Source organism: Capra hircus, assembly GCF_001704415.2.
Source record: "Capra hircus breed San Clemente chromosome X unlocalized genomic scaffold, ASM170441v1, whole genome shotgun sequence".
Lineage (NCBI taxonomy): Eukaryota > Metazoa > Chordata > Mammalia > Artiodactyla > Bovidae > Capra > Capra hircus.
The window spans coordinates 7675578-7695223 of NW_017189517.1; the positions used below are offsets into that span (position 1 = coordinate 7675578).

At 39.3% G+C, this 19646-nt stretch overlaps 1 protein-coding gene across 1 annotated transcript in view; it reads right to left on the reverse strand.

Moving 5' to 3' along the window:
* The window catches only part of F9 (coagulation factor IX), a 36330-nt gene extending 29635 nt beyond the window's left edge, over positions 1–6695 (reverse strand). The window contains exons 1-2 of the mRNA XM_005700431.3: positions 6582–6695; positions 142–305 (exon numbers count right to left, since the gene is read on the reverse strand). Of these exons, the coding sequence (XP_005700488.1) occupies positions 142–305; positions 6582–6669 (252 nt within the window). The 5' untranslated portion in view covers positions 6670–6695. The remainder of the gene's footprint in view (positions 1–141; positions 306–6581) is intronic.
* Between the last annotated feature and the right edge of the window lie 12951 nt (positions 6696–19646).

Consider the following 19646-nt stretch of genomic DNA (forward strand, 5'->3'; position numbering starts at 1 on the left):
TCTCTATTATAGTATTTATAATATATATACATGTATAGATTTTTAAAATTCCAAAGGGAAATATGGTTTTTTCCCTATTTTTCAAAAAGGTTTTTCTATTCTTTGTTCTGCATCTGAAGGATGTTATGTGGAAATACTCACAGTTTTCTCAGTGTTTTCAAAAACTTCTCGTGCTTCTTCAAAACTGCATTTTTCTTCTCTACATTCTCTCTCAAGGTTCCCTCGAACAAACTCTTCCAATTTACCTGAATTGTACCTCTTTGGCCGATGGAGAATTTTGGTGGCATTTTCACGGTCAAGAAAAACTGAAATTTAAAAGAACTCTTTAGCTTTAGAGAAAAGAAAATATTATGAAAATTAAATACATCTCTTAAGAAAGGCTTTGTTTTTTAATCCAAGTAATCCCCAAACCAATTTATCTTTGGGGCATAGAGCCAAAATCTATGATGTTCTCATGGTACTGTATACATAGGGAGATTTAGGAATTAAAATTCAGTTTTACTTTTAGTCAAGAGAGCTCCAGTAATAAAAGGTCAGATTTTCATTCGTATTTGAATTTACTCTGGATGAAAAAGAAAGTTCTCAAGTAAGCAGTTAACTTCACACTTTGTCATCATTTGAAAATAGCTAATTGCAGATCCTTGCAAGGTGATCCATCACCCTGGCCGGGCTGTGTTTCCAGGGCGCAGTTGTCCAGATGACTCGGCAGCACATTTCTGTTGGAAGAGCAGAGGCCTAAAGGCAACCCTGGTGTCTCACTAGATATTAAAGAGAAACCCCTGCCTTCATGTTTTTTATTCTTTAAAACTTCAAACTCACAGCCCCTTAAGTTGGCATGTATTCTAGGAACTCCAGTGACATATGTCATTTTCTGGGATTCAGGATGTGATTTATTTTAGCTTTGACTTACTAGCCTGTAGGAACACTCCTGAACACTGGAGGATTAAGGTCTCTAATCTAATTCTCCACCCCCTCCCCCCACCACCCTGCTCCAATCTCAGTCTCTTCTTTCTGTTTCACTCTGTCTCCGTTCATGTGTCTTTCTCTAGATAGAGAGATATAGATATAGTATCTATATTTATAATTAATGACAGGAACTCAAGAAGCTGCCTAGAGTTATTCTTTTCCTTAAGAGAACATCTGATAGCATCTCAAGAGGACGAGATGTTTATAACATGAACTTTCCAGGGCATTTTGGGGCTGTTTTCTTGTTAGTGCCAAAGAGGAAAAAAGGAAAGGAGAAGAAATAACTAAAGTCCTTTATTTCCATTGAAGCTGTTCACTTTATGGAGCCTGCTGATCCCTTGACAGTCTCTCCCTTTTCTCACTCCTCAAGTCCCCTTGGGCTTTACTTTCCCCCCGAATTTAGCTTAGACTTTTTCTCTTCAGCTCTTCCCTTGTCAACTTTCTCTATTCCCTTCACCCCTTCTTCAGTACTTAATGCCCCACAATCCCAACTGCTAGGTCAGACAGCCAGGTGCCCTGGGAGAAAGCCACAAGCTGCCAATGGGTGCCATGGCATATTGATGCCTCCCAGCCTCCACCATGCCCTCCTCTCTGCTCGCTAGTTCCTGTGCTTGGCCCTGGGCACTCCTAGTAGCATCTGTGTCTGTATCCATTTACAGTGCGTTCTAGTGGAAAAATAGGGGTTTGGAGGCAGAGCAGACACACCTGGATTTGAATCACATGTCTTACCAGTTATTGGCTATGAGACCTCAGGCAAGTCACATAATCTTTGCAGCTTAACTTTGTCAAGTGTAAACAGGAGTATCATCAGACTGTCTGCCTCCCAGCATTGCTGACAGGATCAGTGAGATCCTGTGCAGGCTGGTGTGTGGTGGTTATCTCTCTTCCTTTCTACTCCTGTGTCTGGTCTGCCTTCCTCTTCTCAATTTCCTTTTTACTTAATGCACTTTTCTGTGGTTCTTTCTCTTCTTTACCCCATCTGTATAATTAAATGACTCCTGTCAGGATCAGCAGTGACTTCCTAAAGGATAATTTTGAACTTCTCTATTTGCTGCCTGCTCTGAAACACTCCTAATTGTTGATCTCTCCCTTGTCAGGGTGCTCCTTCCATGAAATCACTCTCTCCTGGTTCTCCTCTTTGCACTGACTCTTGCTTTTTTTAATTAATTGATTTTAATGAGAGGCTAATTATATTACAATACTGTGGTGGTTTTTTGCCATACATCGACATGAATCAGCCACGGGTGCACATGTGTCCCCCCATTCTGAAACCGCCTCCCCCCACAACTCCCTCCCCACCCCATCAATCTGGGTTGTCCCAGAGCACCAGCTTTGACTGCCCTTCTTCATGCATCCAACTTGCACTGGTCATCTATTTTACATATGGTTATGTACATGTTTCAATGCTATTCTCTCATATCGTTCCACCCTCACCTTTTCCCACATAGTCCAAAAGTCTGTTCTTTACATCTGTGTCTCCTTTGCTGCCCTGCATGCAGGATCATCATTACAGTCTTTCTACATCCCATATATATGCATTAATATACAGTATTTGTCTTCTGACTTTCTTTACTTTGTATAATAGGCTATAGGTTCATTCACCTCATTAGAACTCACTCAAATGCATTCCATTTTATAACTGAGTAATATACCATTGTGTATATGAACCACAACTTCCTAATCCATTCATCTGCTGATAGATATCTAGGTTGGTTCCATGTTCTAACTATTGTAAATAGTGTTGTGCCTCTTTCAATTCTGGTTTCCTTGGGATGTGTGGCCAGCAGCAGGACTGCTGGGTCAGATAGCAGTTCTATTCCCAGTTTTTTATGAAATCTCTACACTGTTCTCCATAATGGCTGTACCAGTTTGTATTCCCACCAACAGTGTAAGAGGGTTCCCTTTTCTCCATATGCTCTCCAGCATTTATTCTTTGTAGATTTTTTGATGGTGGCCATTATGACCAGTGTGAGATGATACCTCATTGTGGTTTTGATTTGCATTTCTCTAATAATGAATGATGTTGAGCATCTTTTCATGTTTATTAGCCATCTGTATATCTTTGGAGAAATGTCTGTTTAGTTCTTTTGCCCACTGTTTGATTGGGTTGTTCTGGTATTGAGTTTGATTGGGTTTTCTGGTATTGAGCTGCATGAGCTGCTTGTATATTTTGGAGATTAATTCTTTGTCAGTTGTTTCATTTGCTATTATTTTCTCCCATTCTGAAGACTGTCTTTTCACCTTGCTTATAGTTTCCTTCATTGTGCACTGATTCTTGTTATTCACCCACGACTTGTATCCATTCATTCCCCTTCTTCTGCCTGCCCCATGAGGTTCAGTGTTCTCCCAGGCTCCAGCCACCAGTTTTAGCCTTGTTCTTCCTCAATCCATACATCTTTGTCAGGGCCAGGACTAGGTGAGGTGAACAAGGCCCCCAGGACACAGAATCCAAGCAGGCATGCTTTCTCAGGGTATGCAAGTATTTTTATGCCCTTCGTGCCCTTCTTGCCTCACCCTAGTCCAGCCTTAAAATGTTAGTCACTCAGTTGTGTCCGCCTCTTTGTGACCCTATGGACTGTGTAGCCTGCCAGACTCCTCTGTCCATGGGATTCTCCAGGCAAGAATACTGGAGCGGCTTGCTATTCCCTTCTCCAGGGGATCATCCTGACTCAGGGATTGAACCTCGGTCTCTTGCATTACAGGCAGATTCTTTACCATCTGAGGCTCTGGGTCCTTTCTTTTCTTTCTTTCTTTTTTTTTTTTTCTGAGTCCTTTCTTGACTTAGCACAATTTTCTGTGCACTTACTCCTGCCAGGCACTGTACTAGGTGCCACAAGATCCATGCTCACTCCCTGGGTCCTTAGACACACATGTGGTTGTAACTGCCATGTATATGACAGTGAGTTCCAAATATCCACCTCAAGTCAGATAGATCTTTGGAATTCCAGATTGTCTTTCCAACTTGAAACTGTACATCACCAGGTGGCTGGTAAGACCTGATGTTTCCTTAATATTTCTGTATTGCTGCATGGACAATGTGCTCAGTGTTTGCATCCATTATTTCATTCTCTCCTCACGGCAGTTCCATGAGACAGGTGCTGTCATCTCAGTTTTATAAATCAGAAAACGAAGGTTCAGAGAGGTTAAGTGACTTGCCCCAAGTAACGCATCAAAGTGTCACTGTCAGAATTTAGTTGTGGGCAGTCAGACTGCCCACAGTCCATGCTCTTAGGCACTGGGCCGTATCCTAGATGCTCAAGGATGTGTTCTTTCCACTTCTTCTAAACCCTTTCCCTTTTCATACCCAGATGGTTAAGTCATGTCATTTCTAGTCAATACTTCCATAGTGTCACTTGAATTCCCTTCCCTCTTCTGATGCCTTCCCTCGATGACTGCAGTGGCCTCAAGACTGGTCTCCCTGTGTCTGGCCGCCTGTTTCCCACACAGTTCATGAGAATGTTGCCAGGCCAAGCAGCCTAAGTCAGCCGTCAGTGGTATTCATGTTTACACTTCTGATGACTCCAAATTGCATTCTTTTGTCCAAACTCCTTAGTTTCGGGCCTTCCTTATCTGATGCCCTGACCCTGCCTCACCTGTCATATTCAATGTTGAAAGAATACTGAGTTCCTGAAAGACCTCACATTTGTTGTGAATCTTGATCTCTGTACATGAGTGCTCCTCTCTGCGTAGAATGCCCTTAATCAGGTGTTTTAGTAGAATGAACCTACTCATTTTTTAAGACCCACCTCAAAATATTGTCCCTCTGTCAGTGTCCCCCAATTAATATGTTCCTTTCTTTATGCTCCTTTAGTGTCTGGTATGCATCTTATCACGTTGTGTTGAAATCTCTCACCTGGCCTCATGGTACTATAGATCAGAGAGGGAATCTGATTTATCCCCAAGCCCCTCGTACCTTGTGATGGTACCTGGCACTGTACTAGCCACTGTGTTATGGCCTGAAGCTGTCTTTCACTTTATTTCATTCATTCATTCTGAATGAAAGGCAGCTTGGGTCCATACACTTTACAAAACTGAATTGGTTGCACAAAATAGTTTTGATTGCAAAATTCTAAATTGATGCAGTAATACCTAAGGGCAGCAGCCATGAAAATGCAACATCTCTGTGAAAATCATTCATAGAAACTGCTTTTAGAAGCCAGTAACAGTTTAACAGCAGAGGAGAGCACTGCACCGACACTGTCTATCCTTAGGGAAAGACCGCTGGTGCTCTGCTCAGGGACCTAATATCTCTGACTATGAGGACTCCACTGCCTTTCTCCTCACCATTGTCAGAGGGTCATATATTTAACCCTTCTTCAAGCTTATCTCTTCTTTTCATTATTTACCAATTTTCTGAAATCCTAGTCCTCCTTATTTTTCTCTGAATCTGTCCTTTTTTCCTACATCTGAGGTCTTCAAGGGGGCAGCAGCCTTCTTAAAACCTCCATCACCTCACCACTTATCTCGAAGGAAGAGGTTGGATCCTTTGTCCTCCTAGATCTCACACTGATGAGATGTGTATAAAGACTTAGCTTTATGTTCTACTTTGTGAATGTTCCAGCTAAATTTCTTTATTGCTTGATGCTGCCCAGTTTGCTGGTTTAATTTAACCTCTGCATTCATGTGTCGTTATTTCTGCATTTCAGTGTGACATCATGTCTGGAGTGGGAACCACAGGGCCAGTCTGCTTTCTGGGGATGCTTCGGGTTGGCACCCCTGATCTTGGCACTGTAGATTTGATTGTAATAGGTTGACAAGTAAGTGTGATAAATGCTTCCTGTGAGAACATGCTGTCTGTCTAAATGGGGTAGTTTCTTCTCTGTGTGCCTGCCTTTGGGGAATACATAAAGTCACTGAAGTTGTGGAAAAAAACCAAGTGATGTAAATTGCATTGACTAAGATTGTACTCTTGATGTCAATTATTGGATTAGCTTTGCTGTCCTAAGAGCTCAAGTGAGCATTGAATTTCCCCCTGTGTCAACTCCAAGATGTTTGGAATCAGACAAAATAATTTCTTTCTAACCCATGGAAAACTTTAGTGATAAATAACAACTTATTACTAGAAAGTTTGTTTGTATTCTAAGACTATCAATTGAAGGTGTATGATTTTATAGACTTTAAAAATTAGAGGTCTGACTCATTAAATAGTTCTAAAATTTTGAATCACGTTATATGTCTCAAAATCAAACTTTGTGTAAGTAAAACCATTGTTTTTGCTCTGTTTCTCATTTTGATTTCAAAGTAATGAGTAAAGAACCCACAAAATGACAATTTTTCTCCAAATTCTGCTGTTACCTTGTTAAAGCATTTTCCCCCTTTTAATTTTTTTTAAACCAAGAAGACAACTGTTGTCTAAGGAATTACATTGTCAAATCATAAGCCCAACAGTGTTCATTTAAAAAACATACTATAAATATTGTAAATCTATTTAATTTTTTAAATGAAGAAGGCATAGCTACCAGAGAATTAGTACTTACTAACACATAAGCTAACTACTAGAATCATAAATTTTGTGGTCAAATCCTGTAATCATTATTTAATGAAGAAGACAGCCCTAGACGTTTCTGTATCTAAAATACAAGCACATTCAATATAACTTTATAAAGGAAACAAACCTGTACATTCAGCACTGAGTAGATATCCTAAAAGGCAGATGGTGACGAGGCCCGGTGATTCTGCCATGATCATGTTCAGGCACCACATAACCTTTGTTAGTAGCTTGTGCAAGTAGCAAGGTTGACCAACTGTTCCAAAGTACAAGCTGAGCTGTATTTACTTCTGGGAAACAGCGTCTATCTCCCTCAGTGGGCTGTTTCCAATGGCCTCTTGGATTAAACGAAAAGAGGAGGCAGTGGCCATTGTTAAACTTCACCTCTGATTCCATGGGCTTCTGTCACTGTGGCTGACCTGAGACTGAAGCTTGAACTGACCCATTGTTAGAACAGGGGAAGGTACAATGGCTGCTGTTGCTGTGGCAGCAGAACTCATCTTAGGATCCATCTTGTCAGTGAACACTAATGTCATATAGTTGAAAGGTAAAGAGATTGAAAGCATGAAGTCATTTTGTCACCCACCTTAAAACGTTTCCACTGCTTATATCTGTTGAGTCACCTGGTGGATCTTTTATCTTCTCCTCATAATGAGGAGTTTATAAACTTCATTGTGCTGTGTATGCATATGGTGAAGCAGATGGGCCCTGTCTCAGAACATATGTATATATGTTTGAGTGTATATATGTATGCATGTATACTTATGTATAGAAAATAAATGTTTAAATATTATTATATAATAGTCCATATTTATATACCACTTCACATGTAATATAAAAAATTCATAATAGTATAGCAATGTTTACCTGCCATTATTTGTACTGCTGTTGTGATACATTTTATTTCCAAATGTTATAAACCCTATATTATCTTATTATTCTGCTTTAAGCAGTCAACAGTCTTTCAAAGAAATTTTAAAATGAGGAAAAATATATTTAGTCACATGTTTACCATTATGATATTCTTCATTTCTTTGGGTAGACCCAAATTTCAATCTGCTACAATTTTTCATCATTATGAAAAATTTTCATTAATAATTTTGATAGTATAGGCTATTTTATGATGAATTTTCTCAACTTTATTTGAAAATATCTCCATTTTACCTTCACGTTTCAAATTTGGCTGCATATACGATTCTAGGTTGAAATTTTTTTTCAGCACATTAAAGAAGTCATCTTAGGATGGGGAACATGTGTATACCTGTGGCGATTCATGCTGATGTATGGCAAAACCAATGCAATATTATAAAGTAATTAACCTCCAATTAAATAAATTTATATTAAAAAAAGAAGTCATCCTATTGCCTTCTGGCATGCATTGTTTCTGATGATAAGGCAGTGAATATCCTTCTCATTTATTTTTAGCAATTTGACTACGGTGAGCCAAGGTATTCTTGGGGTTCACTGAGGTTCTTGGATTTGTGGCATTAAAATTAGGAAAATTCTTGTACTTTATTGTTTCAAAATTTTGTTTTAAAATAAAAACAGTTATAGGAAATTGCAAAATCAATACAGAGAGGTCCCATATACCTTTCCCCATGTTTATATCTTATATAAATATATAAATATAGTAGTATAATATCAAAACCAGGTAATGGACATTGAGTGGTTTATTTTATGTATATAATTCTAAGTGATTTTATCACAGGTATAGAAGAAAAATTCTGTCATCACAAACATCTCCTTTGTGCTACCTATTTTACGATCACACCCTTCCCCCTCCTTCCAATTATTCCTAACCCCTGGCACAACTGATCAGTTTTCAGTCTCTATAGTGAAAATGTTGTATAAATGGAATCATAGGGTATGTGACCTTCTGAGATTGGCTCTTTTCATCCAGCACAATGTCTTTGAAATCCATCTAGATTGCTGCATGTTTTAGTAGTTGTTTTTTATTGCTGAGGAATATAGATATGCCAATTTGCTTGACTATTCACTTACTAGGGACATTTTTATTGTTTCAGGGATTTCAGACCTATATGAAGTGTGTTAGTTGCTTAGTCATCTCTGACTCTTTGTGACCCTGTGGACTATAGCCCACCAGGCTCCCCTGTCTATGGAGTTCTCTAGGCAAGAATACTGAAGTGGGTTGCCATTTCCTTCTCTCAGACCTGTAGCAAAATGGAATTCAGTTCTGTCAACACCCTTAATGAGTCTGAAAATGGGTTATTCCCCAGAACCTCCAGATTGGAGCCTAGTTGGCTGACACCTTGACTTAGGCCTTAGGAGATCCTAAACTGAGATCTTACTTGAGATCATTTGCTCTTTTGTTTACTAAACTGTGACATAATAAATGGGTATTATTTTAAGCTGATATGTTTGTAGCAATATGTTATGTGGCAATAGAAAACTAACACTCTATCATTAGTATTTTCATTTGTGCTAAACATTGCTTTCTTCCTGAAGTTCTTTTTGAACTGTTAGTACCTCTGGGAGGATAAACAGATACCATCTTGAGAACATTAATTTGAGATTATAAAAAGCTTCATAGTTTTAGCTTTTATGTTTTAGTCTGTGATAGATCTCAAATAAATCTTGTATATGAAGTGAGGTTAATATTTGAGGTTAATTTTTTTTCTTTATGAATATGGATTGCTCCAGCACTATTGATTGATAAGACTATTCTTTCCCCCTCATTTTAGCTTGCTGCCTTGGTCAGAAAACAATTAGTTCTGTTCATGTGAGTTTATTGCTGAAGTCTCTGTTCTGTTCATTTTGTATACATTTTAATTTATGTGAATGAGGGTATAGTAAAAGTTTTAAATTCAAATCCATCACTTTAAGATCCATTTTTGGGACTTCCCTGGTGGTCCAGTGGTTAAGACTTCATACTTCCATTGCAGTGGCCATGGGTTCAATCCCTGGTTGGGGAGCTAAGATCCTGCATTCCACATGATACAGCCAAATAAAAAAGTTAAGGACCCATTTTTATTGCTCTGCACACATCTAGTCTGATGCTTCTAACTGCTGCCTGATGTATATACATCATATTTTTCCCTAGCTTTCCCCCCAGTGATTGGCATTTCAGTTCAGTTCACATCAGTTGCTCAGTCGTGTCTGACTCTTTGTGACCCCATGGACTGCAGCACACCAGGCCTCCCTGTCCATCACCAACACCCAGAGTTCACCCAAACCCATGTCCATTGAGTTGGTGATGCCATCCAACCATCTCATCCTCTGTCGTCCCCTTCTCCTCCTGCCCTCAATCTTTCCCAGCACCAGGGTCTTCTCAAATGAGTCAGCTCTTTGCATCAGGTGGCCAAAGTATTGGAGTTTCAGCTTCAACATTAGTCCCTCCAATGAATACCCAGGACTGATCTCCTTTAGGATGGACTGATTGGATCTCCTTGCAGTCCAAGGGACTCTCAAGAGTCTTCTCCAACACTGCAGTTCAAAAGCATCAATTCTTAGGTGCTCAGCTTTCTTTATAGTCCAACTCTCACATTCATACATGACTACTGGAAAAACCATAGCTTTGACTAGATGGACCTTTGCTGGCAAAGTAATACCTCTGCTTTTCAATATGCTGTCTAGGTTGGTCATAACTTTTCTTCCAAGGAGCAACGTCTTTTAATTTCATGGCTGCAGTTGCCATCAGCAGTGATTTTGGAGCCCCCCCTGCCCCGCCCCACGCCAAATAAAGTCAGCCACAGTTTCCACTGTTTCCCCATTTATTTCCCATGAAGTGATGGGACCAGATGTCATGATCTTAGTTTTCTGAATGTTGAGTTTTAAGCCAAACTTTTCTTTCTCTTTCACTTTGATCAAGAGGCTCTTTAGTTTTTCTTCACTTTCTGCCATAAGTGTGGTGTCTTCTGCATATGTGAGGTTATTGACGTTTCTCCTGGCAATCTTGATTCCAGCTTGTGCTTCATCCAGCCCAGTGTTTCTCATGATGTACTCTGTATATAAGTTAAATGAGCAGGGTGACAATATACAGCCTTGATGTACTCCTTTCCCGATTTGGAACCAGTCTATTGTTCCATGTCCAGTTCTAACTGTTGCTTATTGAACTGCATACACATTTCTCAGGAGGCAGGTCAGGTGGTCTGGTATTCCCATCTCTCTCAGAATTTTCCACAGTTTATTGTGATCCACAGAATCAAAGTCTTTGGCATAGTCAATAAAGCAGTAGTTTGGCATCTAGATTGCTTAAAACATCCTGTTTCCACAAATATTGCAACAGTGCACATCTTCTTTTGAGTACCCATATGGAATAATGTGGCCATTTACTTAGGATATGTATTTAGGAGCAGAATGTCTGAGTCTTAGGATATTCCTGTTCCTGGTTTGTCTAAGAACTGCCAGATTGTTCTCCAGATTGGCTGCACCAACCTACACCCCCAGCAGCAGTGCTTATAGATTTCTATATTGCACATTCATACCAATTCTTGGGATTAGCCTTGCAAAATTTTTGATAATTCAAATGGATTAAAGTACCATCTTGTTTTAATTGATGTTTGCCTTATTATTATGAGTTAGAACATGTCTCTGTATACTTTTCAGACTTCTAAATTTCCCCTTTTGTAAATTGCCTGCTAATGACAGTTGCCAATTTTTCTTCTGGGGTTAATTTGAAGACTTTCCATGAAAATTCTAGAAATTAAGATAATCCATTATCGGTTTTAGACATTGTTTACAATGTTTTATAATTATATAAATTATATATAATTTTAATTTTTCCCATTCTGTCATATGTCAAGTAACTCTGATTTTCTTATACTTTTTTGAGTAGATGTCCTCAGTTTAAACTTATTAAATGCATCAGTTTTTGCTTTTATAATCTGTGATTTTAAAGTTTTGTTTGAGTATTGTTTCCCTGCCTCTTGGTCAAAAAGATATTCTCTTATATTTTTATACTAACTTTATAGCTTTATTTTTCACATCTAGGTTTATAGTCTATAATCTGTAAGTCTAAAATTTGATAACAAAGTTGATGAAGGGGTGGGGAAAGAGTAATTGCATTTGCTGTTGGAGGGTATACAGAGTTTTGGAGGTCATTTAGGTCTTATCAAAAGCTTCACAGATTCATTCTTTTGATATAGAAATTCAGCTGATGATTATAAATGAACAAAAAATTTACCTCCAAATTATATTTTTAAAGTTATTATAATAGTGAAATACTGAAAATAAGCCAAATATTCAACAATAAGAATTGTAATAATTAAATAATGGTATATTGAACTCTGACATGACACAGCTTGCCAGAATAGCAAAAACAGTGGGCAGTTGTTGTTCAATGGGTATAAAGTTTCAGTTATGCATGAAAAATAAGTTCTAGAATTCTGCTGTAGATCATTATGCCTGTACTAATAAATAATAAATAAAATTGCTACAAAGCTACAGTAATTAAGAAAATGTAGTAGTAGCACATGGATAGACAGATTAGTTTCCTATTACTGCTGTAACAAGTTGCTACAAATTTGGTGGCTTAAAATAAATTATTATCTTATGCTTCTGAAGTGGGTCGGAAATTCAAAATCAGTCTCAGTGAGCTAAAGTCAAGGTGTTGTCAGGGCTGGTTATTTCTGGAAGTTCAGAGAGAATAGTCCCTTTTCTCCATCTTTTTCAGCTTCCAGATGCCACCTAAATTACTGGCTTATATCGCTTCCTTATATTGTTCCAACCTCTTGCTTCCATCATTATTTCTCCTACTGATTATGATCCTATTACCTCTCTCTTATAAGAGTTCTTGTAATTACATTGAGTTCACGGAATAATCCTGGAAAATCTCTCCATCTTAAGATTCTTATTAGTAATCACATCTGCAGTCTCTATTTTTGCCAGAAGTAAGGCAAGACAGTCATAGTTTCTGGGTATTAGGATCTGTGGTTATTTGGGGGCCAATATTAAGCCTACCATACATATCAATGGATTAGAGAGTCCTTAGGTAAATCCTCAATTTTATGGTCATTGATTTTGACAAGGGTATTGAGACAATTTGATGGGGGCAAGTAATAGTCTTTCCAACAAATGGTTTTGGGACAACTGGATACCCATGTGAAAAAGAATGAAGTTGGAAAAAAAAAGAGCGAAGTTGGAAAAAAAGAATGAAGTTTAATCCCTACCTCATATCATATGCAAAAATTAAATCAGAAATTGACAATAGAACTAAAACTATAAAATCTTGGAAGAAAACATATGTAAATCTTCATGATCTTGGTTTAGGCAATAGTTTCTTAGCTATGACACCTAAAGCACAAACAACCAAAGGAAAAAAAAATTGATAAATTGAATCTCATCAAAATTAAAAATGTTTGTGCATCAAAAGACACTACTGAAAGAATAAAAGTATTTATATAACCCACAGAATAGGAGAAAAAGTTTGCTGATCATATATCTGATAAGAAACTTTTTAGTAGGATATATAAAGAACTCTTACAACTCAGCATTAGAAAATGCAAATAACCCAATTAAAAATTGGCAGAAGACCCCCCCCCCCATTGGCAGAAGATCCAAGTAGATGTTTCTCTGAAGATATACAAATGACCAATAAGGACTTGAAAAGATGCTCAGCTTCATTAGTCATTAGGAAAATACAAATTAAATTCACAATTAGAGACAACTTCAAACCCAATAAGATGGCTATAATCAGCAAAACAAACTAAGTTTGGTGAGGGTGTGGAGAAGCTGGAACCCTCATACATTGCTCTCTACATAATGTAATATGGTACAGCCTCCATGGAAGACAATTTTTTGGTTCCCAAAAAAGTGAAACACAGAATTACCATGTGACCCAAGAATTCTACTCCTAGGTAGAATTTCATTTACTCAGGAGAAATGAAAATTTATGTCCATGCAAAAATTTGTACATGAATGTTAATAACATTAATTCATAATAGCTAAAATGTGCCATTAGCAGATGAACATTTAAGAGAAATGTGGTAAGTTCATACAACTGATTATTCAGCCACAAAAAGGAAAGAATCCATACATGCTACAGTATGGGTAAGCCTTGGAAACATTATGCTAACTGACAGAAGCCAGTTATAAAAGGCAACATATTAAGACTTCCCTGTTGGTTCAGTAGTTAAGACTGCAGCGGGCATGAGTTCAGTCCCTGGTCAGGGGAAGTAAGATACCACACACTGCATAGCCAAAGATAAAACAGAAAAACATAATGGGGAAGTGTGTTTGACATGGACAGTTGCTTTCAGTTGTCATTTGAGGAAAAAGCAGCATGTTAGTGTGATTGCATTCACATATGTGTGTTCTTGTGTGTGTAAATGATGTTAACACACACAAGCACACTTACAGTCAAAGTGGATTACTCCAAAATTTTCAGTGTATTTTTTTTTCCTGGTTTTTGATTACAGGTTTTTATTTTCCTTTTTCCCTTGTTTATATATATATATTTGGAATGAGCATGTAATTTTTTTAAAAAAGTTTTTGACTGCACCATGCAGCATGTGAGATCTTAGTTCCTTGGAGTCTTAACCACTGAACCTTCAGGGAAGTTCCTAAATTTATTTTTTATTTAAAAAATTATTTTTAATTGAAGGGTAATTACAATTTTGTGTTGGTTTCTGACATTCATCAACATGGATCATCCATAGGTATATATATGTCTCCTCCCTCTTGAGCCTCCCTCCCACCTCCCACCCCATCCCACCCCTGTAGGTTGTCACAGAGCCCCTGTTTGAGTTCCCTGAGTCATATAGCAAATTCCTACTGGCTATCTATTTTACATGTATTACTGTATATGTTTTCATTCTACTCTCTCCATTCGTCCCACTCTCTCCTTCCTACCGCCCCCCACGTCCATAAGTCTGTTCTTTGTCTGCATCTCCATTGCTGCCCTGCAAATAGGTTCATCAGTACTATCTTTTTCAGTCCAGTTCAGTTCAGTCTCTCAGTCATGTCCGACTCTTTGCAACCCCATGAATCGCAGCACACCAGGCCTCCCTGTCCATCACCATCTCCCAGAGTTCACTCAGACTCACGTCCATCGAGTCCGTGATGCCATCCAGCCATCTCATCCTCTGTCGTCCCCTTCTCCTCCTGCCCCCAATCCCTTCCAGCTTCAGAGTCTTTTCCAATGAGTCAGCTCTTCGCATCAGGTGGCCAAAGTACTGGAGTTTCAGCTTTAGCATCATTCCTTCCAAAGAAATCCCAGGGCTGATCTCCTTCAGAATGGACTGGTTGGATCTCCTTGCAGTCCAAGGGACTCTCAAGAGTCTTCTCCAACACTGCAGTTCAAAAGCATCAATTCTTCGGCGCTCAGCTTTCTTCACAGTCCAACTCTCACATCCATACATGACTACTGGAAAAACCATAGCCTTGACTAGACGGACCTTTGTTAGCAAAGTAATGTCTCTGCTTTTGAATATGCTATCTAGGTTGGTCATAACTTTTCTCCCAAGGAGTAAGCGTCTTTTAATGTCATGGCTGCAGTCACCATCTGCAGTGATTTTGGAGCCCAAGAAGATAAAGTCTGACACTGTTTCCACTGTTTCCCTATCTATTTCCCATGAAGTGATGGGATCGGACACCATGATCTTCGTTCTCTGAATGTTGAGCTTTAAGCCAACTTTTTCACTCTCCTCTTTCACTTTCTTCAAGAGGCTTTTTAGTTCCTCTTCACTTTCTGCCATAAGGGTGGTGTCATCTGCATATCTGAGGTTATTGATATTTCTCCCGGCAATCTTGATTCCAGCTTGTGTTTCTTCCAGTCCAGCGTTTCTCATGATGTACTCTGCATAGAAGTTAAATAAGCAGGGTGACAATATACAGCCTTGACTGTACTCCTTTTCCTATTTGGAACCAGTCTGTTGTTCCATGTCCAGTTCTAACTGTTGCTTCCTGACCTGCATACAGATTTCTCAAGAGGCAGGTCAGATGGTCTGGTATTCCCATCTCTCTCAGAATTTTCCACAGTTTATTGTGATCCACACAGTCAAAGGCTTTGGCATAGTCAATAAAGCAGAAATAGATGTTTTTCTGGAATTCTCTTGCTATCTTTTTAGAATCCAGTATATGTGTTCATATAAAATACTTGTTTTTCTCTTTCTGACTTACTTCACTCTGTGTAATAGGCTCTAGGTTCATTCACCTCATTAGCACTGACTCAAATGTGTTCCTTTTTACGGCTGTGTAATATTCCATTGTATACATACCACAGCTTGTTTATCCATTCATCTGTTGATGGACATCTAGGTTGCTTCCATGTCCTAGCTATTGTAAATAGTGCTGCAATGAACATTGGGGTACATGTGTCTTTTTCAGTTATGGTTTTCTCATGGTATATGCCCACTAGTAGGATTGTTGGGTCATATGGTAGTTCCTAGTTTTTAAAGAAATCCCATGCTGTCTTCCATAGTGGCTGTATCAACTTACATTCCCACCAACAGTGCAAGAGGGTACCCTTTTCTCCACACCCTCTTGAACATTTATTGTTTGTAGATTTTTTGATGATGGCTGTTCTGACTGGTGTGAGGTGATATCTCATTGTGGTTTTGATTTCCACTTCTCTATTAATGAATGATGTTGAGCATCTTTTGATGTGTTTATTAGCCATCTGTATGTCTTCTTTGGAGAAATGTCTGTTTAGGTCTTTTTCCCACTTTTTGATTGGACTGTTTGTTTTTGTTACTGAGTTGCATAAGCTGTTTGTATATTTTGGAAATTAATCCTTTGTCAGTTGTTTCATCTGCTATTATTTTCTCTCATTCTGCCTAATTTTATTAAATAAGAAAAAAAGAGAAAAGAAAACTGCTAGCACTTATGGACTCAGATACAGTGGCACTGAGGAAGGAGAAAAGTCCATTAAACTTCAGCTTTTCCCCTGAATATCTCCTGTGTTCCAGGACAAGTGGAAGGAAGGCAGAGCTTGCATCATTGATCAGAATGAATGAGCCTGTTCTTTATCTGGAGTGCAGGGGAAGAAGTGGGGGGTAATGGGCACAGTGTGGTGGCACCCCTGCTTTGTATTTTAGGTGAACTCTCAGAACAGCAGGGATATCCACAATCAAAGGTAAGCGCCCAAACACCCAAAGCTGAGTGGAAATGCATTTAACGATGCTTATTATTTGTCTGATTGAATTCTCTACATCTTTAATTTGCATTAGTACAAGTGACCTGTTGTTTTGCATTTGCTTGAAAGTAATTTCCCTTGTATATATTTGGTGTCCTAGAGTGGCTTGTGAGCTTTCCTGGGCATGGGATCTTGGCTTTTCTTCCTGTTCTTGCTCTCCCAGAGTCTGGTAACAGTGCTTGCACACAGCAAGGACATGGCCAGTGTGGATAAAATGGCTGTATTTGCAGAAACCAGGAGAAACTTTAATCATTAAGTAACTCTGCTATCTATTTGCAGCCAGAAAGATATTCTGTTTTATTCTAAAGCCAAAGGTTTTTCTCTTTGGTAGGTGGCCCCCACCATTAAACTGTTTTATAATTAAGAAATGAACTGCTGTTTTGGCACACATTTTCAAACAAGTTTGTCTTTTTATATTGAGTACCTTTATATTGAGTACCTTTTTCTGCACCACAAATTACCACAAATTTAATGGCTTAAAAATAACACATTTATTATCTCACAGTTTTTGTGGGTCAGAAGTGTGAACATACCTTAGCTGAATCCTCTGTTTAGGGTCTTAGCCAGTTACAGTCAAAGTCTCAGCCGGACTGTGTAGTTATTTAACTGGGGAAGAATCTGCTTTCAGGCTCACTTGGGTGGTGGTCAGAGTTCATTCCCTTGGTGGTGTGAGGACAGAGGGTCCCCTGGCACTATGTTGGCTGCCCTCACTGCTAGAGGTTGCTCACAGTTTCTTGCTTTATGGGTTTCCCCAATATGGCTACTTACTTCTTTAAGCTTGTATTGTGCCCTGGTCCTGCCCACACTCAGGGTAAAGGGTAAAGGTGGCCCCTAGGAGGAGGGTATCATGGGAAACCTTATGATTTACTTATCAGCCACACTTGTGATTTATTTTAAACTGTATACCAGAAATTGATGCTGTCCTAGACTAGATATTTCATGATTATTTTATGTTTTTAAAATAACTAACATGAGTGTTTGACTTACTATAGCTGGACTCACTACTAAAGCGTGTGCTTGGCTGGTTGTCTAAAGGAGCTCCATTTCAGTGACTTGTCAGGGAACATTTGCTAGGAATTGCTGATGCCAAAAACCAAAATTCAGTTGTTGGTATCATATTTATGGAAAATGGCCCATAAGTTACGTCAACTACCCATTCCTAAAGAAATTCTAAAGCCTTTGTAAGCCAGACCTTTGCAGAGCTGGTCCCATCTCTCTGGCTCCCTTAGAAGTGCTTTGACCTGAAGTCATCAGCCTACAGCAAGTGATCCTATAGGAAACAGTACTAGGAAGCATATTGCTCATGGATTGTGTAATGTAATGTCTAGTCTTAGTACCAGAAATACCTGTCCTTCTCTTGTTTGGCTTATTTCTTGGAGGCACTGTAAATCTTGTCGCTGCTTTTCTTCCTTCACACTGGCTGATTTTATGACTGGCATGCTGTTGGCAGGTGTTCTGGACTTTCAATAGGTGTTTTGTGTATTAACTTGACTCCTGACCCTGTTTTTACCTTCTACCATTTTCTTCCCACCTTGCTCTGATTTCCTGACCTTTTACCTTCTTTTTACCTACAATTTTATCATGAAATAAAATAAATAAAAGTCAGTCATATCATATAAATCCTGTTGGTAATAAGGAAGAGTATAAATATCAATAATTGGTTTGAATGCTATGGGAGTCTCAGAGTGAGCCTTGTAGTTGTGCCTATAGAAGCCAAGAGCCATTTTTCTTAAATGGAAGGATAGGTGTTGTGCTGAAGCATTTGAATGCACTGAAGAGACTGGTGTGTTCAGTAATGACTCAGAGATAGTTCTTCTGTGACTGCCACTTGTGTTGGCTGATGGGAATACCAATCCACATGGCTAGGTGCTAGCAAGAGTTAGAGAGGAGGCATGAGGTTTAGGTGGTAGAGATTGCTCTTAAAGAGGAACTAGAATGGGTACATGGAGAAGGCAATGGCACCCCACTCCAGCACTCTTGCCTGGAAAATCCCGTGGATGGAGGAAGCCTGGTGGGCCGCAGTCCATGGGGTCGCTAAGAGTTGACACGACTGAGCGACTTCACTTTCACTTTTCACTTTCATGCATTGGAGAAGGAAATGGCAACCCACTCCAGTGTTCTTGCCTGGAGAATCCCAGGGACGGGGGAGCCTCGTGGGCTGCTGTCTATGGGGTCTCACAGAGTCGGACACGACTGAAGTGACTTAGCAGCAGCAGCAGCAGAATGGGTACAATGCAGGAGGAAGGGTAAAACAGAGATGGAGAGGCCCTAGGAGAAAGATTTATTTCATGAGTATCCTACTTGTCCTCAAGTTCAGACTTTTTGCAGGGATGGTTCTTGGGTTGCTGGGAATCATTCTTGGGTTCCCTCTCTTAATCATCCCTATCAGGCCAGGGCTCTACACCAGCTGTGACAGAACAGGTTTGGGAAGCTGTGTGCAGGGGCATTGTGTGGACAGAGTATTTCTATGGAGCCAGATTGGTCCACAAAGGGCACTACTCTATAAGTTACCAGCTTGAACCAGAAGGGGAGATGATAGAAGCATTTGGCCAGGAGGGAAGCTGGGGCTGAACGTTTGGATGGACTAGATTATCTGTCCTGTTGAAGGGGTGACTTGAAATGGTTGGGGCCCAGTGGATAAAAGAAGTCAGAGTAGGGAAAAAGGTATGGAGTGGAGGAGGGGTGGGCGGAGTGTTGAAGAAATAAGTTTGTATCCACTGGGCCCTTGGCAGATTGTTGCAGGGGCCACTTGTTAAAGTTCTATACAGGCCTACACCTTGTATCTTCCTGGAAAAGGCCAGTTAGAAACTTTCTGGGAACTGGCAGTTGTGGCTTGTTGTCATTAAGATGGAGTTAGCCACTGGATTGATTTCTGACTCTGCCTGACACCTACATTGTCTCTATTTGGCCAAAAAAGAGCTGCTAAAAATGGTTTATTCAAATGTCACAATATGCGTTCTTCCAGTAACCACGACCTCCATGAAGAACTATTGAAGCAGTTGTCAAGTGAGTAAAATTGAGAAATAACACATCATTCAAATAAAAATAGCTCTATTTTCAGGACTAGTATTGGAAAAAGCTAAGATAAAAATCTCCTTT